Raw genomic sequence first — 22,820 nt, 5'->3', positions numbered from 1 at the left:
AGAACAGGTCCTGCGTTTGAAATGTTTGCTTCTGTTAAGAGGATGCCAGACGTGTTCCCATCTCCACAAGGAGGTACGGAATTTGCTGCCTTATGGTTTAGTGGGCCAATAAAAGGTGTTTCTCTCGCATCCTGCATGCTCAAAAAGAGACCAACAGATAGGTATAGAGAAAATGGACTTTATGGTCTTTTCAACTCATTACTCACTTGGTCAAAAGGCTACAGAGAAGGCAGACCACAAAAAGGATCTTGATCTTTGTTGAGATGTTGGCTTTTCTCTTGCCCAAATTCTGAACAGATCTGGCAGGCAGGTGGAAAGGATCAAGGTGGGAGGGAGTCCTAACGCTGATAATACTGATGAGTTTTCCCACATAGGACGGCTCCAGGGGCCTTCCTGGCCTCTACTTGCTGAAAGCTTTAGAAGAACCGAAAACAGGGGTGTCTGGAAGCCTGTTTAGCCAGAAAGAGCCTCCGAGTGCAGCTCTACTTAGGCCTTGGAGGCTTTCTGTCTCGGGAAGTGCCTAACCCCCTTGCCCAGCGTGCCACAGAGCTGGTGGGTAGAAGCAGACATCTGAGGTGCACAAAGTACTGGGCTAAACTGGAGTTGGCGGGGGGGTCCCACTGGAAACTTGGCGAGAACTACACCTGCTGGCAGTCACTTGTTTGTTGGGTGGCCCTGACAGATCAACACTTCTTCCAACGTCCTACATTTACAGGGGAGAAAAGAGAGGTCCAGCACAGACGCAGAACCTGCCCGAGACCACGCTGGTGGCTAAACCACATCTCCTAACTCCAGCCCAGGGCTCTCTTCACGGTGATCATGTTCCTGTCCACTGGAGGTAAACAAACAGGGTTTGAAAGAACCCGGTTCAAATCATGACTCTGCCACTGACTGCACTTCTCTCACTGGTGAAACGGGAATAATCGAAGCCACACAAGGCCGCGTGGGGGAGCTGGCCTTCACCTGTATTAGCTCAGGTAACCCTGGACCCCTCACAGGAAAGGCCATCAGTGGCTCCACTTACACCTCAAAAGGGTGAAGCCACTTGCAAAGCTGTTCAGCGGTGGAACCAGCAGCAGAGTCTGATTCCAGAGCTCCAGGGGGTCTGAGCTCGGCCACCATTCTAAGGAGCCCGGAAGTGGTGCCTCCGTGTCACACGTGGAGCACAAAGACAGGGGAAGAACAAATCCTCGAGGCTGAAGGATGTGTGGGCACATGCAGTCACGTACACCCACACACACGTATTCTGGATGCTGACCTCAGGCGTCCGGCCAGCCCCATTTCCTGGGGGTGGGTCACGGAGATGCATCAGACTCATCTGGCCCTGGAAGCTCCCACGCTAGTTGGCAAGAAGTTATGAGGACATAGTGACAAATGGGCTCGAGTGTCAGTTAAAATGCCTTGGGCTCCAAGAGAAGGGGGCAAGTAAACTGAGGCCCAGAGTGGCCGTAGAATGTGGGCCAACAGGCAGCTGGTATGAGAACTGGGGCCCCCTGACTGGTCAGAGCTCTTTCCACTGCAGTGCTCTGCCCCTACCATGGGGGGACAGCAAGGAGGTCTGCACCTGGGAGAGACCTCAACTTGGGAAACCCTGCAACTGAATCTGGGAAAAGGAAGCGGCAAACGTACCCACTTCCTTCCTGGGCCTTCATCCTGCCCCAGACCCTATTAATGGACTTGCCACTGTGTCTCAGATGTTCCCGGGATCTCTGACCGGAGATACAGAACTCTTGCGCTTCCTTTTCATTCTTCCTGCAATGCCAGCGTTGGGTGGTGGTACGCACAGCAGCCTCTAAGAGCCACTGCAGGGATGGCGTGGGGAGGCTCTGCCGCAGGTGTGATCGAAGCAAACGCTGGGTCATTTCACTTAAACTCTGGATGCCTCCAGTTCCGTGGAAGAGCCTTTGCCATCACGGACGTCGTGGGGAGCAGAACATTCCCACAGCACAGCCGACCCAAGGTCTCTGCAGAAAGGCATTTCAGAAGCATCAGCAGGAGCCACCTATGCCTCCCGGTCACTTCCGGGTGGAGCCCCTGGACTTCACCTGAAGTCATCCACAAGAGATCGAAGGGCTTGTTGCACAATGGAGGAAAGCTTCAGGTTGCATGGACCTGGCATCTGATCCCAGCCCCTGCAGGGCATGCTGTGAGTCCAGTTTCCTCATGAGGACGACAAGGGGAATTGCAGTGGGGTGGTGCAGCGGACAGCGTCAGGCATGCACAAGGTCCTCAGTCTTCCGTGGTCCTGCGCCACATGCTCCGGTGGCCACTCGCTGCCCGCGTCCGGGGAAAGTGCGAGCTAGACCCTCTCTGCCGGGAGCACCCTCCTCAGCCCTGTCAAGGTGCACCCCCGAAACACGGCTCCATCCTCTTCAGACCCTGTCTTTTCTGCAGACGTCGAGTAGGCTGCTCAATCCACCCCACGTGGACATCCTGGGAAAGGCCCAAACGAGGCAGCGAGGCTGGGCCAGCAGGCGGACCCCACAGCCACAGTCAGCCAGCCCCTGGGGGTGGGGGGGGCGGGGGGTATAACTAACACCTTTGAGTTCAAGGAACCAGGAGGAAAAGTTAGTACCAAGAGGGTGACCAAGTTGGCCCTCTGAGCTAAAGACTCTTGCAGGTAAGAGAGGATAGCTCTTTAAAATTAAAAGGCAAATAAGCAAACAAACACTGCACTGATATCTTTAAAGGAAAAAAGTAATAAAAACCATGTGCTAACTTTAATGTTTCCAAAACTCGCCGCTCCTTCACCCAGTGCCACCTCACACTCTGCAAAGCTGCCTTTCCCTGTCTAGCAATCATAGACCTGCTGAGAAACAGAGCTGAGACTTAGCCCCAGGCTTTCTGGGTGCAGAGGGGAGCCTGGGAGAGAGCGCGAATGAAGCCGGGCTGTGGCCAGTGGCCAGAGTGTCGGCCCCCAGAGCCCAGGGCACTCGGGCTGGAGCCGTGCCTCGTATCCCTGAGCCCTGGGCTGCTCATCTGTAAGGGGGAGGGTTTCAGGTAACACGTTCCTCATACTGAAGCCATACAAGTACCCTGCAAGCTGCAGAATAATGCTACGTGGTTACCACTGGCTAAATTTGTTTTCTGTCTCAACAGAAGGCCTTTGGGGAAGGGGACTTGACGTTTTAGGTGTCTCAGAGACAAAACACTGCACACCTTCCCTGACTCATGGGGCCACTGGCCCCTGGGTTGGCAAGGCTGAGGGGATGGGTTTCATCTACTGGCAGCAGAGACAGACGACTGGCATTACTAGGGGCCTGTGTAATCTGCCTGTTGGGTGTGTCACTTTAATTGAGTGAATATAAATTTACATTAATTATACACATGGTAAAAGGCATGCGGCAGACAATCCAATTTGCTCCTTGGACACAAATGCTGACGGAAAACGCTGTTAGCCCATTCTGGGGAGAGGGCCAAGGTGTGCCCGAGTGCCACTGACACCCGACATCCGTCAAGGCGGTCTGCCTGGTCCCTGGAGCGCGAAGTTGACCACCTGGCTAGGTGAAGGAGGGAGAGCTTTAACCACCCCCCTCTTTTAACACGCGCCTCATTGGAGGAAAAGTTATTTCTTTATCTTGACCCATGGGAACAAAGTTGGCAATGGCTCACACAGTGGCTTTCCTATCCTTGCTTCTATCTGTCCTCTCCAGGGCTTCTCTATGTGTGTGTATGTGGGAGGCATAGGCCAGAGTTGGAGCTGAAATGACCAACTCTCCGAGGGCGGAGGAAGCCTGGGCCATCCGTACACCCACCCAACACGAGCCTGGGACGCAAGCCTGGGACACACACAGCAGGTCCTCCGGGGGCTGAGCTGGGCCATACCCAATGGCATGACCCCAGGAGAGCTCCAAGTCAGGGGCTGCTGGCCACGGCCACCTAGGAGATGAGCCTGCAACAGTCGTGACTCTCCATGGGCACCGGACAAGGAGAATGGGTTTTGCCAGAGAGGTCGAGTGACAACAGCCCATCTTCCCAGGATGGTGGGGAAGTTACCAGTCAGAAGGAGCAAGAGAGTACACAGCGTTTCCCCCTTGGGGTCACCTCTGCATACCATCAGCAATCTACACGGCCACCAAGGTCCATTCTGTGCAGAGATCAGCGGAAGACTCATTGATTTCTGTCTGAGCAAAGGCCCCAGCTGACCTCCCCTTCTCCCCCCTCTTTCTAAGGAACCGAGACAGTGCCGGGCAGACAGCAAGGGCGAGAGGTCCGCACACTTGTGAATCTGGTGCCAAGACGCTCACAGGAGGTGCTCAGCGTATGTTCTTCTCAAGAGGCATGAGGCACACACGCTTGCCTCACAGAGACAGAGACGCAGAATCAGCAGGCGACGGTTTTCAAAACAAAGGGAGGAAATGTGGCAAATAAAGTAGAGGCGGCGTCCACGACCTAACGCAGAGTTCCGGCACATACTGCCCCCAGGCTCCTCCCCCCCCCCCCCCGCCCTATGTATAGACAGGAAGACTGAGCCCCATCTCACCGGTCCCAGGTCCAGGCTGGGTGCCCTGCACCACGCTGCATGCCCAAAGCGGAGGCTGGAGTGCCAGGACCCCAAGAGCACGGCCACCATGTTGAGCTAGAGTAGGCGCTGGCAAACTATGGCTCGGGGCCAAATAGGGCCTGCTGCCTGTTTGTGTAAATAAAGTTTTATCGGAACACAGCCATGCTCACTTGCCTACTGTCCAGAGCTGCTGTCATGCTTTGATGGCAGAGTTGTGACAGAGACCAGATGGCCCACAGAGCCTAAAAGACGTACTGTCTGGTCCTTCAGAGAAAATGCTTGCTGACCCCTGCGACAGGTAATGGTTTTCAAGGCTGAAGAGGGAAAAAACTGGGGTCTTTTTGAAATTCTCAAGGTGAAATAAAATAGTACTGTATCTACTTTCTAATTTTTTAACCTTATATTTCTCTAATAGAATAAGTGAAGCAAAAATCAACCCCATTTACAGTAAGGAAAGTGAAGTCCAAGGACATTACAGTATTATTTATCACAGCCACAGTTTTTCCCACTGAGGATGAACAGAATGAGCACTAGACCACGGGTCAGTGAACCCGAGTTCTGGTTCTCCCATCAAAATGCCACGTGGCCCATCTCTGAGCCCTGGTTTTCTTGATCTTTCATCATTATAACACAATTAACCAGCATTCACATCCAGCTGGCTGGTCCTAGAGTACCTCCTTGCTGATCATCTCCCCAGTTTCCTTCTTGCCACAATGCTGGGGAACAAATTCATCCCTCGAATGCCAGCACAGACCATCCTGGGGGCTCCATTCCAGCCCTGACTTCTTTCAGCAGGTCCAAGTTCTCTAGGGTCATCTCGAGGAAGGGCTCTACCTTGAATGGCTATGGTTGGGATGGGGTAGGTTTAAGAGAGGTGACTGCCTCCGGCTGCTAAACCTTTGGGGTCTCCCTGCTAGAGATTCTTTGTACGTGCCTGTGTCCATATAACCAGGCACCCTTTATAGGGACACAGGGAAAAGCAATGATACCCAGAACATATGTGCAAAACCCAGTCCACCTTGGCAATGATCCAGCCACTGGGTCCCAGTACCCTGGGCCAAGGAGGTACTAAGCACCAGAGACGCTTGAATAGTACTTCAGGCCTCCCCCAAAAGAGTCCCAGGCTGTTGGAGAGACCAGAGTTTATCTATTACCACAGCAGCACCCCAACAGAGACAAGGTATCAGGCATGCTAGAGAGCAAGAGGGCAGCAATTACAGAATAATCACATTTAGGCAAGACCTGGAAAGATGATCAGGTGTCCTCTGGCAGAAAAGGCACAGAGGGGCTTCTGGGCTGAGAGACTGGCACCTGTGCTCTACAGGTCATGTGGGCATGGTGCTAGAGGGCCTTATGCACAAGACGGGGAGACCTGGGGCTGGGTGCTCCAGGCTGAGAAGTGGGGTCATTAACCTTTAGCAACTCGTGCCTAAGTGTTGGAAATTATACACCCTTTCCTTTCCTTTCCAGAGATGTTTCTATGGTGTCTCTCAAGTTAGAAATGAAGACTTCTCGGGACACCAAGTCCATAACTGTCTGGGGTGCTGATTCCCATCTCTCTCTGACCACACATGGAATATGCACCTGCTCTCCCACTAAGCCATACTCCAGTCCTGAACAGCTAGCCCTCTTTAATGCTGGCAAAGGAGCTGGGGCCCAGGGGAAGGCTTCCAATACCCAGTCCCAGCCATGTGGGTTTCTGGTCAGGATCCAGATAGCAAACCTCTCCCTCCCTGACATGTACTCACTGCCGTAGAGACCGACTCTCTGCGTAAATGGGTAAGAGACTGACTCAGGATCCAGAACCACACCAATCCCTAGGAACACCTACCTTGCCAAGAGAACAAAATCCACCCCCCCCCCCCATCAAAAGACTGCGTTTTGCTCTGAGAATGGATAGTGCTGCAGAGACACATCCTACTCCTGCCCGCCAGCCTCCACACCGCCTCTCACCAGCGCTCAGGCTCCGCTGTTAATCACAACGGCACACTGAAGGCGAGGTGCATATTAAAAAGGCACTGCCTCATCCACCCAGAGAATTCCTGCTCTACTTTAAGCTCTCCAGACACATGCACGGATACAGCCTTCCTCTCCTACCCCTTCACGCCCTGACAGACAATCCAAAAAGTAAAGATTTCATCATATCCAACTAGGAAGAGGAGACACAGGGCTCTGGAAGGCACAAATCCAGAATGCCAGAATTCAACCCCTATTGTCCACTGACCACAAGAGGAAAAAGAAGTTGGCCAAGGTTCTCCCTTTGGTTTGCAGCTCCCTGGATGACTGGGAGGGAAGGGAACAGCTTGGGGAATGGCCCAAGATTTCATCTTCCTTCCTCAGCCAAGGAGAAGCAACAGATGGGGCAAGGGAAAGAACCAGGACTCTGGGGAGAAATGGGTTTCGGAAGCCTGCCCACGGTCACCCGGGCAGTGGGTTATGCAACTGGCTCACCTCAGCAAAAGCACAGGGGCAGCTGGGGAGGGAGGGGGCTAAGCGCTGTCAGAAGAACCCCAGATTCATGGGCCAGGAGCACCGTCTGCAGTCTCCCCCACCCCACTACTTGCTTAACCTCACCTGTAAAATGGGACACCCCACCTCCTCCCAGAGAGCTGCAGGACTGAGATACTGAGAGTCAAGTACTTAGTCTGGTGCCAGGAACTGGCCCTCACCAAAGGGAGGCTGCTGGTAACAAAAAGCTGTCAGGATCTTCCCCACCTCCAGGAATACTTCAAGAGCTCCCCTCTTTCTTTGACTAAGCTTTCCTATTACCCCAAACCCAGGGAGCGGCCTCCTTCTGTTCTAACAGTTTCAGGCTAGAGGCATGACCCTCATGCACTCTGCCTGATGTTGAGAGCTCTTCAGCATACTCTGCAGAAGTCGTGTGGCCCTTGAAGTGGTCCCTTATTTCTTCTGCTTCCCACCACACCTCCCACGTCCGCCCTTTCTAACACTGGTGCGTATCACAGATGGGCAGATGGAGACCGAGAAAGGTAAAGCCACTGCCCCAGAACAAACTGCAAGTCTCCAAACACTTAGCGCCTTTTCCACAACTTCAGAGTAAGTTTCCTGGGACCAGATGCTATAATTATTCTGAGGAAGAGGCACTTAATCAGATCCACATTTTCGGCATATCTTTTTTGACCTTGGGACAAGGACAGGGCAAGACTCTGTCAAAGTCTTCTTGAATGAAATGACCCCAAACTGAAGAGCCTTCATGCAACAAGAGGAGGGGAGGATTCTGCAGTCTGTAGAAGAGGCCACAGAGACATGCTGGAGGGACAAAGTCGTGTGTGAGAGCAATTGCTCTGGCCCTTGCCCTGGGGATCAACAGCTGGTCTAATAATGGTGTGAAGGTAGCAGGGGTCAGATCACAAAGACCTGTGAATGTCATACCCAGAACCTGGACTTGATTTCCTCAATGTAAGGACACCATAGACAGGAAGTGCACTTGCTGAAGGAGAGCCGCCCACTGGCCTGCAGTTAGCCCAGGCTGGGGTCGGCCCCACACTATGAACATCTGCAGTCAGGTTCTGCAGGGCCAGGCAGAAACCTGTCACTCAATGTGTACTGAAGGAACAGATGATTGAATGCCAGCCCCTAGGAAGGAGGCCTTGTGCGGATTTCTGATCTGCCTTTCATTCCGGCCACATTTCCAAAGGCATAGCTGGTAAAGCGGGTGGAAGCTGTTCCTGTTTTATCGGCGGGGAGCTGAAACTCAAATTTACCCAGGTGAGGTCCACTAGTAACAGAACTCAGGATAACCGGCAAAGACCCAGCCTCCCGGGCGGGAGAGCTGACATTAACTCACAGTAAAAGGAGTTCATATTGCTGAGCCTGGCAGGAACAGAATCAGAAGCTCCTGAACATACAACCTGCTTCCTTGCCTCTACCTCCCCTGTAAACTCCCAGCGGGTAGACCAGGGAACAAGGAGTTAGGCCAGGTGGGCAGAACTAAGTAAGGTAGCACATTAAAGGGCCAAGCAGGGCCTGGTGCTTAGTAGGTAACAGGTACATCAGTCTAACTGAAGGGTTAAGTACTAAAAAGCCAATCAATCTCTCGAAAACACCCAGAGCCTCTCCCACACATCATTGCCCCCAAGGCTGTGCTGAGCCCCTAACACTCCCTTCTTGGAAGAACACTCATGGTGGCCCTAGCCCTACCCTGACCCTTACCTCTGAGAAAAGAACAGCCCCAGGACAGACCTACACATATCCACAAGGAAGATTCCCGAGTATTTACGCACACCAGGCACCAGGCAGGGCTCCACAGGTTCATTTCACACCATCCTCACAAGTGGTCGAGAGTCTGGGGCTATCTTCACCCCCAACTGGCAGACGAAGCAATGAGGTTCAGACAGGTTAGCGGACTTTCTCAAGGCAACCCAGGCTGTGTGACCTCAGGGCCTCCAGGAAGGATGGAACACCTTCAGAGAGGGTGAGGGAGGGATGACAGATGAGCTTCCAGGGGCCCAGGTGCTAGGCTTCTGACTACTGGTCAAGCCAGATCCTAAAGCCAATGGGCAATGTTTCAATGGCAGTGAGAAACCATCACTGAACACGGACACATTTCTCCGTATAGCCAATCCTTACCAGAGCTCCAAAGAGGAGGCCTTGTGATTTGCTGAATGACTGCTCCTCAGCACAGCTGAGGACACCAGTGCCCGGAGAGGTCAGGTAAGCTCCCCAGAAGACATGGTCAGGAAGTGACAGGGGGCTGTCTTGTTCCAAAGCCCCTGGTCACAGCCACTGCACCCTGTGATGCTGACACTTCATGGAAAAGCTGCGGCTTCCTAACCATACTCTTACCAAGTGTGACGCCACCATTTTGGTATTAGCAAGAGATAGGGGGCTTGCTGAATGACAGGTGGGCCTGGCCTAGGGGTTTTGTTTATCCCAAGGCCTTCTTCATCTGGGGGCGGCACTTGTCTGCGAGAGGTCGGCTGCGGAGTTCATTTACGCAGAAAACAGGACATGAACTCAAACCCACACTGTGGATCTCCTGCTATATCCCGGCTCTTGGAACACTCACGGAGATGCGAGAAAGTCCTCAGACTCCAGTCCAGCCCGCTGGCCCAGCCCAGACTCCCCATAGGGCAGTTTCCTTTCAGAGTGGTATGATCTCATTCAGGGGGGGTCTATCCTGAGCCACATAATGCCAAGGCGTGTTATTATAGGATTCCACTGGAATTCTCTTCCTCCAACCTTTTCTGCTACAAGGGCTGAGGAATTTGACTTTTTTTTTTTTTTTAAAGGGAAAAAAACCTCAGCACGATTTGCACAGGAGGAAGGTGGAAGCAGAAACACGGGAGGGTCTACCCCCTCAGCCAACTATGAAGAAACAAAACAAAAACACAGGGGGCTCCTCCACCCCCATGACAGGCGGGAGGATCTTGGCAGGGGTGACAGGGGGAGGGAGGGAACAGATGCGACCCTGGTGTTGGGACAGGGGACAACATGGCACGGCAGCTCTCAAACCCGGGAGGGAGAAATCCAGTTCTAAGAGAAACCCAAAGTAAAAACCCAGGCAGAAAGGCGAAAAAGGATAAACCAGCCCAAGCTTTTTAATACACGAGAGGTGAAGGAGGCTACTGGAACACCAATCCTTGAGGATGGGATCCACAAAAGTCAGAGATGCGGGTAGGCTTACAACTCAGGAGAGGCCCAGAGGGAGGGGACACGCTGGGGTCTCCTGGGGGGAGCGTAAGGAGCAGCAGCAAGAACTAGCCCGGGTCTCCTAGGTCCAAGGGTCCTTCTGGAAGACGCTCCCCCTCCTCTCCCCAGAAAGGGAGCAGAGACCTGGGGCTGGGGGCGGTCCCTGGTGGGGAGGCAGAGGCGGCCAGCAGCTGAGCTCCCCGGCGGCGTGGGGCCGGCTCCGCGTTAGGGGGCGGTCGAGGCCTGCGGAGCGGCTGGGTGCTTTGTTACTGAGCAAATCTCCCAGGCACTGACTGCTGATGCATAGCTAACAGGGCGGCAGACATTGATTTATGTTCAACTTTCCATTTCATCAGCGAGAGTTACGGCGCGACATGCGGAGTTCACGTTTTTCGGAGGGGAGGAGAGGCGGCTCGAGTGTGCAGACACAAACATGCCCGCCCGCGTGCACAGAGGCACACGCGCCAGTCAAGGCCGCAACTTTGTTTTCCCTTTCCGAAGGGAGGGCGAGGGGGCCGGCAGCCTGGCACGTCAGGAGTAACCTTTTGTCCGCGGTTGCTAGGAGCCCCGGCGCGGTCATCTGCCGCCGGGCAGACGTTAGGCACCAAGCTGGCTGCCGGGCGGGGCGGGAGCACAGCCTGACCTTTGTGGAGGTGGTGTTGGCAAGAAAAGGTTTTTTTCCTCCTCTCCTGCCCTGGCCTTTCCACCCAGGCCAGGCAATTATGCAGGGAGGCCTGTGTGTGGGTCCACAGCGGGGAGAGGGGGACAGCCCAGGTGACAGAGTTTCTGAGCGGCCAGGGGTTTATGAAGTCCTCTAAAGCATGTAAGGCCCAGAGAGGGGAGGATGGTTCCCCAAGGACACACAGCCATTTGGCAACACGGTCGGACTCAAATCAGGGCGTCCAACAGCCAGGGCAGGGGTCTTCAGGCTTAAAGCTAGCTTCTAGCTTCTTCACAGGAGTCAGAGGAGTGGTGCTCTTGCTGCATAGCGCACCAAGTTGGCTTGGAACAGGTGGGGCTGGGGTGGGAGCAGCTCAGGGCCCAGCAGTTGGGGTGCCCCGCCTCCTCTCTAATCCTTCTCAGCGGGAGTGACCCTGCCTTCTGTCAGTCTGGAGGCAGACAACAGGGTGAGGGGCGGGGCAGAGGGGGTGCTTCTGTCCCCTGCAGGAACTGGTGCACTCACCCTGACACAGCATCTCTGTCCTCCTCTCCCACAGACCAGCACATCTATCAGACCCCCTCTGGCCCACAGCAATGCAGACGTGGCAAGGGCCGAGGCCAGAGAATGGGGTCCAGAAAGGGAGGGGATTTGCTCCCCAGTGGACTAAGTGCTCATTCAAAACTCTAGAGCCTACCACCTGGTCCAGGCCTGTCTTTCCTGAGCAACTCTGGCCAACGTGAGCCTTGGTTTCTTCATCCAGAGTGGGAATGCTGTTAGCTGTCAGGCCTACCTCAAAGGGTCAAATGGAATCACATAAGGGGACCACTTTTCTCATCTAGAGAGCCTTCTACCGACAACTACAAGAGGGGGTCAAGACAGTTCCATTTTAGGACCTGAAAACACTGGCTGGGAGCCTCAAGGGGCAAAGGGGCAGCCACAGGACCATGTGTGGGGCCCCTGCCTTCTAAAGTGAAGGGTCTGATAGGAGGCGGCTGACAGCCTCTCGCTACCTCAGGCCAAGGTAGGCCAGGACCCGCGGCATCCTCCCAGCTCTGCTTCCTCCCCATGCCCATATCCAAGGGGCTGTTGGTTCAGGCCAGGGAGGTGCTCGCCACTGCACTCAGTCACCACTCCAGCCCAGGCCCTGGCCAACCCCCAGAGGACCACTGCCTGGACTCCACACTTCCACAATGGCCAGCTTGCCACAAGCGCAGCCCCTCCAGGCCACTGAGGGGTCTTCTTGGAACCGGGCCACTCCCCTTCTTAGGAATCTTCCATGGCTCCCTTGTCTTTAAGTTACAGTCCTTTGAGCATCTATCCAGGTTTCCTGCCTTTCCAAACTTGCCCTTTCATACTCATGTCCTGGCACACTGCCCCACCCCCTCACTGGCAACTGCCTCCTGCTCAGGCCTCCTATGTCAGCCCCTCAGGGAAAGTTTCCCAGATGGACCCCAGGCTAGGCCAGCTGCTCCTTCACCTGCCCTCATGGCACTGAAGCCTCAGTGTAATCACTCCCTGCCTCCACCAGACTGCGAGCCCCTCGAGGGCAGGTCCACGGCTGCCTCCTTCGTCCGCAATGCTCACCAAGGGTGGGTGACTATGAGGTCACTGTGCCCTTAGAGACCACGTCTGGCCAATGGGCTAAAGGATGATCAGCAAGTCTGCCAAGCCTTACATGGTTTAGGTCCCGGCCTCAGATTCACCATCCATCAAATGGCGATCCAAACCCCCACCCATCGAGCCCTCCTGTGCAGCAGGCTTTGAAAACCACACAAACAGGGTGGTTTCTTTCTTTCCAAGCCTCCCCTAGTCCCGCCCTGGCCCTAGTCAGCAGAGAGGTCTTTCCTGCTGCTGCAGCTTTCTGGCAAGGAATGTCAGCTCACAGTGCTGCTGCCTGCTTCCCGCCGGAGAGGAAGGCAGGAAATGGACAGCACTCGGCCCAGCTCTTGGGAACTGCCTGAGCTCCTGCTGCCAGCCTGCTCTCATTTACTGGGCTTTGATCCTCCCTGGAAACACACCAGCCCAGCCCAAGGCGCTCAGTCCCCAGGGCTCTCTACTGAGCACTGAGTCTCTACTTGGTTACCACCAGTGCCAAGGAGCTCACTACTTTGTTAAATTGGCAGGTGGTAGAACGATCTTCCACACAAAGATTCAAATTGGCCTCCCTCTTCTTTCCTCTGAAGGACCTGAGATCTAAGGGCTGAAGCGTTGCAGAGGCAGATCTGAGCATCTTCTTCTTGTTCTAAGATTTATTCATTTAAGTAATCTCTACATCTAATGTGGGGGCTCGAACTCACAACCTCGAGATCAAGAGTTGCATGCTCTTCCAACTGAGCCAGCCAGGTGTCCCAGGTCTGAGAATCTTCTATATGGCTAAACTTCAGATACTTCGAGTCACTTGTTAGAGCCCTCCTGAGGCTGCTTCTCTCCCAGAGAAACCCCAGCTACTTCTGCAGGAAATGAGGAGAGAAGCACTCCTATAGTCTCAACAGGAAAGGTCCAAGGTCACGCGTATCTGTCTCTTCCTCTTATTTTTGGATCATTTCTTAGGCTTCTGAGCTATACACATGATATGCTCCTTCTCCTCCCCTACCCCCACCCACAACTGATGGGGAGGGTTCTCTGGAGGTAGACCTTAGAGGTGAGTGGACTCAGCTGGCAGGAATTAAGAACTCCTTAGAATTGGGGGGGGGGGGGGAAACATGTCAACCCCTACTGTGCCCCCACTACAATGGAAAGTATCTGGGGATGCTCAGAACAGAACAGGCTGTGCTTTTGGCAAAGGGAACTAGCTCCCCCAGGACTGTCTTGTCCAGAGAAGGCTCGGTCTTTAGCCCTTTGACCTCTGTTGGGTCTCTGCAATACCAGTCTCCATCATTAATGTGGTCAGCCCTCAAGCTCCTGCCCCTACAGAGCTGACAGAGCAGTACAGAGTTAACTGTTCTAGAACACAGACCTGGCCAAGGTATTATCCAGACCAGGGTTGCTCCAGTGGCTCCCACTACCCCCAGATGAAGCCCACAGTCCCTAAAAAGGTCCATCAAACACTGCCAGAAAACTCTCCAGTCCCCCTCTCCTACTGAGCACCTACCTATCATCCACCTCACTCTATACACCGTCCCAGACCGTACTGCCTCCAGGAAGCTCTTGAGCAGGCAGGTCTTTCCATTTCTTGCTATAGGGCATGGGTTTACCTGTCAGTCTCTCTGGTAGGTTGGGTGCTTCTGGGGGTAGACTATGACTGATCAGTTCTGGCCTAGAGTCCAGCCCCCTGCCCTCAGAGGTGGCTGACCACTATCGCTAACCACAGTCCCGCCTGCCTCTGAGCCTCCATCCTGTATCTATAAAGTGAAGCCTGGACTAGATCACGGAAGGCAAATACACGGGTCATGTACTACCACTTACATCCCCATGTTCATGGCAGACATTGCCAGTCGGTATCTGCTGAGCCTGGACGTGGCTTCTGAATCATTCCCAGCACCGTGTTCTAGCAAGACACCACTAACCAGTCAGAGCTGCTGTCTGAATAGAAACATTACCTGCTTTTGAGACAAGATGGCTAGAGTTTCTCTTTCTCCCTCCATCATTTCCCTCCTTTTCCTTGGTCTCTATTGTCTCTTCTTCCTGTAGGCAATCAGACATGTATCTGACTGCTGTGGAAGAACACAAGGATCTGGAAGCAGCAAGCCCAGGTTTAGACCCTGATTGTAGCCCACAGCTGAGAACTCTGGGGAAGTCATTCACCTTTCCGAGTCTCACTTTCCCAATTAGCCCTGCCCCCTCTGCAGAAAGGCTACGATCAAAATGAAAGTAAGCTGGATGTCTAAAAACACTACATAACTGAAAACAATCACTGGAATTTAAAACAAAACAAGAACAAAAACAGCCTGTACTCAATGCTCCCGTCTTCATGACCCCTGCCCTCCTGCAACTCCCCAGCTCTGGACCTAGAAATCCTCATTGGACGGTACCTCCCTTAGAACCACCTTAGGGCCAAGGAGCTGGGGGCCCTCCCAGACCAGCAGGCCTGGCCAAACCAAGCCGAGTCTGCCAGATGTGAAGACCGACTGACTTAAGCTGCATGGAAAAAAAAAAAAAAAATGCCACTGCTTGATTATGTAAAATCCATCTGGATCCAAAGCAGAAAATCCAAGTTGGAAAGGCCCTCAGAGACCATCTGGTCCACCCAGCTTCATCTACTAGTGAGGAAACTGGGGCCCAGAGACGGGGAGCACCTCGCCCAACGTCACTCAGCAAGTATGTGGACAAGTGGGGGACCAGAACAGGTGTCCTGAGACAATAGTCCTTTGTATCCTTCCCCACTGCAGAATACCACCTCTGGACACTCCAAGCCTGGTCAGAGTGAGGATCTAGACCTTTAGGGCTGGCTGGGCTCCACTGCTGGTAACATGAGCAACAGAAATAAACTCAGTTCAAACATCTCCCGGGTCCCTAGCGCATGCCAGACGCTTGCGATACCAAGATCAAGGCCGTCTTTTTACAAGGAAAGCACAGAACTAGAACACCCTTGGTAAGTTCTTCCATAACCTGAAGAAAACCAAAACAGTCCCCAATACTGTGAGGTATGGTCAGGTTGGGTCCCAGACCACCTCTCTGCCAGCCCTGAACTTGCTACCATAGACATCTCATGCCACAGGACCAGGGCACCGTCCACCTGAGAAACCTCAACACCAAATAAGAAAAAGCAGACAGATGGAACCTAGTATGTGGATGGCCAAGCCTTCTGACCCCTGGAGTAGCCTTGCAGCCTGGCAACCTAAGAAAGCCCCCCTGTGTTCGGAGGGGCTGGGACAGGGGTGGACAGCTGCTCCCTCCCACCTACCCGGAGGCCCCACGGGCTTCTATATTTAGCACCAACTAGGGGCAGAGTCCTGATCTGAAAACTGGGCTGGCCACCTTGGGACAGGATCTGGTCAAAGCTGGATCAGCCAACCCAGGCTGGCTCCTTGGGACAAAGCCCCCCTGCATCAGAGCTGCCTGCCCAGACCGTGGGCAAAGCAGGGGAAGAAGTGCAAATTGTTGGCAGCAGATAAAACCCGATACCATCTCGATTTCCCTTCTAATATCAGAGTGGCTGCCTGCAAGATGAGCAAGGGGCAGGGCCAGCAATCAATAGCTAATATTCGCATTGCGTCCTGGCCTACTCCAGAAATGGGCAGTCACTACCACCTTCCAGAGAGATACCCTTTCCCCTCAGCAGTGACCTAGCCTGAGTACTTCAGCATCACGACCAGGAAGCACCCGTCTGCTTCATCTTCCTCTGCCTGATTAAACATGATGTCCTCACCTGAGGGCGGGGAGAACAAAGCCGGCCAGAGCCACCCCAGAAGCGGACAGTCCGGGGCACACAGGTCCCTGCTCAATGCTGTCCCCGCGCCCGCCTCAGCCCCTGCCAACTCATCCTGATTAGGGATCAGAAAAGACCTCCGGTTGAGAGGATCCAAAAGCGACCTCTGTTTGATGGTGCCTGGAAGTGGCCAAATAAGGACAGGAATCAGTCTGGACTTTCTGACCACACACCCCTGAACGTCACAGGGGAGGGCCCAAGAAGTATGTCTGGAATTAGGCTTTAACCATGGACAATTATACCAAAGCAGGAAGTTAAGAGCTGCCCACATATCAGGCAAACTTTGCCTTGCCCCAGACTCAGGCCAAAATAGAAGCCAATGGCCTATTTAAAAAATACAGCTGGCTATTGTCCACTTCTTCCCACCACAGTGGCCTGCACTGGGCACTCAGATGCCAGCAGGCAGCCTCAACAGGCATGCACACAGGTGGAGCCTGGCGCCTGGGGCTCCGTCCACCAGACAGGAAAGTCACAAGTGCACTGTATCAAGGGTATCCTGTGGGAGGATGTGTAAACCTGGGAAAAGAAGTCCCCAAGCAGAACAGAACACCTGTAAGAAAGACCTCCAACTAGGAAGAGAACATCTGCCTGCAATGACCAGGAAAAGGACTGTCCCTTGGCATGGATGACTGTCCCAGACAGTAGTCCCTTGGGTTTCCCCTCCGGAGAAAGGGCAGCAGCCCACCTGGCTTCTTTCTTTCTTGGGTCCGCAGGTTTCTAAGCATTTGAACGTCTCATTCCAAAGTCTGGTCCCTCTTCCTGATGCCTTACCCCCAGCCAAGCCCCAGGCGATGCCTGGTCTGGGCTAACCTGGAGTCTGCACACCCATTTCTGAGGCTGTACCCATTTCCACCCCAGGGCAAGGCTCCAGTTTGGGCAACATGCTAGGAATGTATATAGATGTATGTGTGACCATCCAAAGCCCTCAACCGCCATCCCTACATCCCTCGCACTTCCCTCACCACCATCTTGGTGGACAACCCACTCTTGCCGTTTTATGGGCAACACCCAAATTTCGCTGATTCCCGTCCTGGCTGGTGAACAGTGCGTCCAAACCCTTCTTCTCTCCCGGGGGTCAAGAGCAACCGAAATGTGAAATCTTACAAAGCAGAGGTGGTTTGTCCAGGTCGTCTCCCACCCAGGGAGAAAGTCCCCTTAACATCTCTAAGAGGGGTTTGTCCCCCCCTTTTGCTCAGATGCCTTCATAGCAGGAGGCTCCACTTGCAGCAGCCTGCGTCTCACTGCTAGATGCACAAGGTGTGAGATTCTGGCTTACACCAAGCAAAAGTCTCCTTGGACTTTGCCACAGGGCTCCCAGCTTTGAATTCTTGGGCTTCACGGAGAGATCTTGGCCTTCTTTTCTATATGACAGCTCCTTCCATATTCTTCTCTGAAAGTGCTAGCCTTTCAAAGGGGTGGGGGACAAAGGCAGATTCTCAAATCCAGCCACAGACAGGTTTCAAAGAATGGAATGTTCCACTCAAGAGCTTCATCAAAGGGGCGCCTGGGTGGCTCAGTCGGTTAAGCGTCCAACGCTTGGTTTTTAGCTCAGGTCATGATCTCACGATTGGTGGGTTCGAGCCCAGCACCGGGGTCTGCGCTGGCAGTGCAACGCCTGCTTGGGATTCTCTCTCTCCTTCTCTCTCTGCCCCTCCCCCATTTGCTCTCTCTCAAAATAAATAAATAAACAAACAAAAAAAGAGCTTAAAGCAGTTCCTTCCAGCCCTGCACGCCGGTACCTCTCCGAAACAGCATTCCCCGGCCTCAGCCTGGTTAAAATGGGATGAGTCTCCCCACCAACCCCCCACTTCCTAGACGCCTGCAGGGATAGAAGGAGGAGGAGGCAGAGAGGGGACGGCAGCCACACCCAGCCCCAACAGAAGATGGAGCCCCCAGAGGCCCACAAGGTGTATTCTGGGGAAGGCCTGGCTCTCACTCCACGTGGGACCTGCCCCTGCCTCTGGCGGGCGGAGTGCGGGCCCAGATGCTCGTGGGATGCCGCCTGTGATCGCACTCGGAAAAAATCAAGTGGTTAACCAGAGGGAAAGGATTCCGAGACCTGCCAGGATGGTGGGTTTTTTGTTTTTTTTTAGATTACGCCTAAGGTTTGTAGTTTGGACAGGCAAAGTAAACAATGACAATGACAGCAGCAACAAAACAGAAACAAAGAACAGTTTACTTGTTTTTTGGTTTTTTTTTTAAAAAAGGCTTTTGTTATAAAAGACAGCTCTCTGAGGACTTGGAAGGGGGGGGGGGGGCCACCCCCGCCTCCCCAACCAGGGGCGGGCTGTGTCGTGACTGCGAAGCCGGCGTGAAGAAAACAAGCTGGAGCAGAAGTGACACAGCGTGTGCAGAGGGGGTCGGCTCTTCATCTCTTTTCTCCCCTCCTCAGGGTTTGCCGGGGGTGGAGAAAGGGATGGGAAGGGTCTGAACCAGCACACAGCAACTGTATTTAGACCATGGCAAACTGAGCTACTACTTACTTCTCTCTCCCTCCCTCCCGCCCGCCTGGGGCCTGGCCAGTAGTGGAAGGAGCACAGGGCCGAGGGGGCCCAGCACGTACCTGAAAGAAACCTGGCGGGATGGGGCCTCCCGGCATCCCGTCGTTGGGGGGAATGTTGCCAAGCACGGGGCTCGGGGCGGCTGCTGCGCTCTGCGGAGACAAGGAGGTGGAGAGTTAGGAGGCTGTACCCACCGCAAGAGACCTGGAGCTCTGAGCCTTGTCCCACCGGGTTCTCCCTGTCTGCCCACGTCCTCCACAGACCCTCCTCAAATACCACCTTCCCAGGCACGTCTTACTGGGCAAGTGACGAACTCTCCGAGCCTCTGTTTCCTCATCTCTAAAATGGGAGAACGATGTCTCCCGCTTCGCGCACGCACTGCAGAACAGTAGTGGGTGGTCAACATACAGCAGCCGTTGTGAATGGAGGGGTGCCCTGCCTCACCCACTCGGCAGCTTTAGGAAGCTCCCACAGGGCAGCTGAGGTGCTTTACAAATGTTTGTGCCCTCTCCAAGACGCTGCATGCTGTACAGAGTAGACCAATAAAGATCCACAACTTAATGCATAAACACAAATCCCTGCTGGGAAATGTCCCTCGAAAGGTCGAAGGAGGGCAGGGGTGTTTTGGGCCTGGTCAGGGTCCTGGGTGCCACCGGAGAGGAGGTGGGTCCGCCCAATGCAGGGACTGGAGGCACTTTTCTTCTTAAATGCTGCTATTCGGGCATTTACCTGGTACATCTGCCTCAACAAATGCCTCCTGGGGGTGAACAGACGTCGTTCTCCCCAGCCTGGCCTCCTTCCAGACAATCTGTGTCCCACCTGCCACGTGGTCAGCATGTCTGAGCCTGGGCCCGCACGCGCCCAGGGCAAGTCATGGGCCTAGCACCCCACCTGGGCTGGTGCCCTGCATACTCCCCCACCGGCCCCCCCCCCCCCGACCGACTCTAAACCTCCCAGGCACTTCCCCCCACCCCCGCAGGATGCCCACCTCCTACCTCAGTGTTGCCACACCCCACCCTCCCCGCCGGGGACTGAGAATTTGAGACTGAATCACTGACTGTCTCCCAGAGGTCTGACTGGTTCTCTGGGACAAGAGTGAGCCCCTGGGGTCAGGAAACGGACCACCTCTTTCTCTCCTACAAATGCAGAATTCACTTCTTGCCTTTCCTCAGCCAGGAAACAGGAACCAGAGCGCCTAACTTCCAAGGATGATAGAAGGAAATGAGGTAATGTGCGAATCCCATGAACACACTACATGGCAGCAAGATGAACAGACACCCCTGAGAACGTGTGGGTCGGAGCGCTGTTACCTCTACAAGCAACGGATGGCCGTGGCCAAGTCACTTGGCCTTCCCGCACTAGTTTCTTATAAAAAGTGGGGATCGCTGTTGTCCTGCCTGCTCATCGTGGGCGTGGAGGATTATGTGACAGGACGGGCCGTGTTCTGTACACCGGGAAAGCCTGGTAATCTGGAAGCAAGGAGGGCTGAGTATGGGCATGCGCTGGGTGTCTTAACAGACCCAGGTAAAGAGACTGGGGGGTAACAGATGGGCTGGCCGTCCCGGCCCAACATTTCAAAATCATTCTGCCCACCGAAAAGCAACCCTCTCCATAATTACAGATTCTGCCAACCATCCTGTCGTGTGTTCCAAGCAGCCCCCAACATCACAAATTTGGTCTTCCCACTTTCCAGGTGTGAGCCCCACTCAGACAGAGGAGAGACCAGCCTGCCTCTGCCTAGCCCCCACCCCAGTATTATCTGGGTGAGGGCCACCTGGGGGAGTATGCCAGGCTATCCATTAGCTGCACTGTTTGTTTGTGGTTGGTGGTTCTGTGAAAATGCAACTTCTCAAGATTTACAGCCAACAATCATTCCTTGGAAGCAGGAGCAGAAAAGTTCAAAACAGGAAAGAAAAAAAAAAAAAACCTGAAACAAGGTAAACAGGCACCTACGTTTGCTTCAAGTTCTTTCAGAGACCAGCTTTACATTTAACTCTTTACTCCTTCAGGAACTTGTTTTGATACAGAATATAGATTTTACTCCTCAGGCAGCTGCCTCAGTACAATTTCACCCCACTCATTCGAAATCAGGAGGCAAAATTCTTACAAAGGCTTGGGTCTGTTTCTGCATTTTAATTCTGTCCTACATCTTTTTTAAAAATATTTTTTGTTTATTTTTAGAGAAAGAGAGGGGCGGGGGCCAGAAAGAAAGGGAGACACAGAATCCGAAGCAGGCTCCAGGCTCTGAGCTGTCAGCAGAGACAGATCCCGACATGGGGCTCGAACCCACGAACAACGGGATCATGACCTGAGCTGAAGTCGGACGCTCAACCAACTGAGCCACCCAGGCGCCCCAATTCTGTCCTACATCTTTAACACTTCATTGTAATAGCTGGGAGTTTCAGGGTGTATTTTACTTTCTCCTTCAATTCTTCAATGTAAGTTTTCTGGCTTATTTTCACCTAGCTATCCCTCCAAACACAGATCATTTATAAAAGTCACCCTCCTACCAAACCAAAAAAGTTCATATGGGGTGCCTGGGTAGCAACTTCAACTCAGGTCATGATCTCGCAGTTCGTGAGTTCGAGCCCCGCATCAGGCTCTCTGCTGTCAGCACAGAGCCCACTTCAGATCCTCTGTCTCCCTCTCTCCTTGCCCCTCTCCTGCTCTCTCTCTCTGAAAAATAAAACACTTAAAAAAAAAAAAAGTTCATATATGTACACATACACACAAATACACAACTCTACACATATATATATACACGTACAAATCTGGAGAAGAAATGACCTGTTCCTCAGAGGCACCCTCCCAGGACACGGTCTTTCTCCAATTACTCGCATCTTGGTACAAGTCCAGCAGTTAACCAGGTGGGGGCGGAGGAGGAGGTTGGGGTGCGCAATGACAATAATCAGCAGGCAGGTGGGAGTAGGTGACACACTGGGAAAAACCAAAATCCTGCCTTGCTAAAGCCAACTAAACGTTTTATTCAACAAATGTAGCACCGTCTTGTTTGTAGGATGAGGACAGGAATAACAGAGTTCCTAACTGGCAAGTCCTTGGTGGCGCGCATGGCAGGAGCCATTGGGCCCCATGCTAGAGACAGGCTGGGTGCTTTTCCCCCCCTTCCCGTCTCTCCCTGAACCCCCAGGTGGCCTCTGAGGTAGACACAAGCACCCCAGAGACACAAATATCTGCATGGAAAGAAAGCAGGCTCGGGACAACCCTCTCCCATCCGTCCTTCTCGGTCCAGACCTACTCTTCTCCAGCTTTCAGCCCAGAACAAGGCTTCGCTTTTACAGAAAGATCTGGAAAGCCTCACCAACTTGATTTCTTTAAATTAGCATTTATCATTTAGTACCCAACACCTGCTTATTATAGCACACGGCCAAGGAAAAAGAAAATTAGCCACCGTTTTTTGCGGAAGAATGTCAAGAGCACTTCCCGCTCTCATTACACAGCCAAAGAAAACACAAGTTTTTAATGAGTCTAATATTATATAGAGGTATCATCATTTAACCAATTTAATTAACAAGCATTACACTGGCGTTTGCTACCTTGGTAGTTACAAAATGGGATCCCTGGTATTCTGCCTTATTTTTTTGGATCACTATCTTTTGAAATGGTCTGTAGATCTACTTTTATGGTGAAATGTTTACCTTCTTTGCTTTCTGTATATTAGGTTTTTCCTTAATGATACAGAAGAGCTCTTTTTGTTTTTTTTTTTTTTTAAAGATATAAGGATATTTTATAATTAAAAAAAAAACAACACAACTTTTTAAAATGAAAATTTGAACCTGGGAGCATGACTTCCAAAGGTTCCCTCACTGGGAGATCTCATTTCCCTACAAAAATCAGAAGTGAGTCAATGGTTCTAGGAACTGGGGGTGGGTGGTCCGTGGTCCTTTGAATGTCAGGGCTGGGATAACCATGGTTCCAGAACATGGATGGTGCAATTCTCTGACATCTGGGTGGAAGACGGATTTTTTGCTCTCCTCCAATGAAAGGAAGGCCATGTGAACAATGATTAAGGTGGCAGGACGCTGAGGAGACAACTTTTATCATTCAAAGCCTCGTTCAGCAGCAAAACTAAACAAAATAATTAACCTGAATTATGACAGCTGTTGCTATCCTTTG

At 53.0% G+C, this 22,820-nt stretch overlaps 1 protein-coding gene across 6 annotated transcripts in view; it reads right to left on the bottom strand.

Annotated features, from left to right (window-relative positions):
• SSBP3 (single stranded DNA binding protein 3) overlaps positions 1–22,820 on the bottom strand; it is a 163,033-nt gene that overhangs the window by 27,434 nt on the left and 112,779 nt on the right. For all 6 annotated transcript variants that reach the window (XM_049617114.1, XM_049617115.1, XM_049617116.1 and 3 more), the window contains one exon: positions 18,749–18,838. In XM_049617114.1, the coding sequence (XP_049473071.1) occupies positions 18,749–18,838 (90 nt within the window). The remainder of the gene's footprint in view (positions 1–18,748; positions 18,839–22,820) is intronic.

This window comes from Panthera uncia (assembly GCF_023721935.1).
Source record: "Panthera uncia isolate 11264 chromosome C1 unlocalized genomic scaffold, Puncia_PCG_1.0 HiC_scaffold_4, whole genome shotgun sequence".
In the NCBI taxonomy this organism is placed as follows: domain Eukaryota; kingdom Metazoa; phylum Chordata; class Mammalia; order Carnivora; family Felidae; genus Panthera; species Panthera uncia.
Note: the sequence above shows the minus strand (reverse complement) of the source record. Positions and strands in the feature narration are given on the sequence as shown.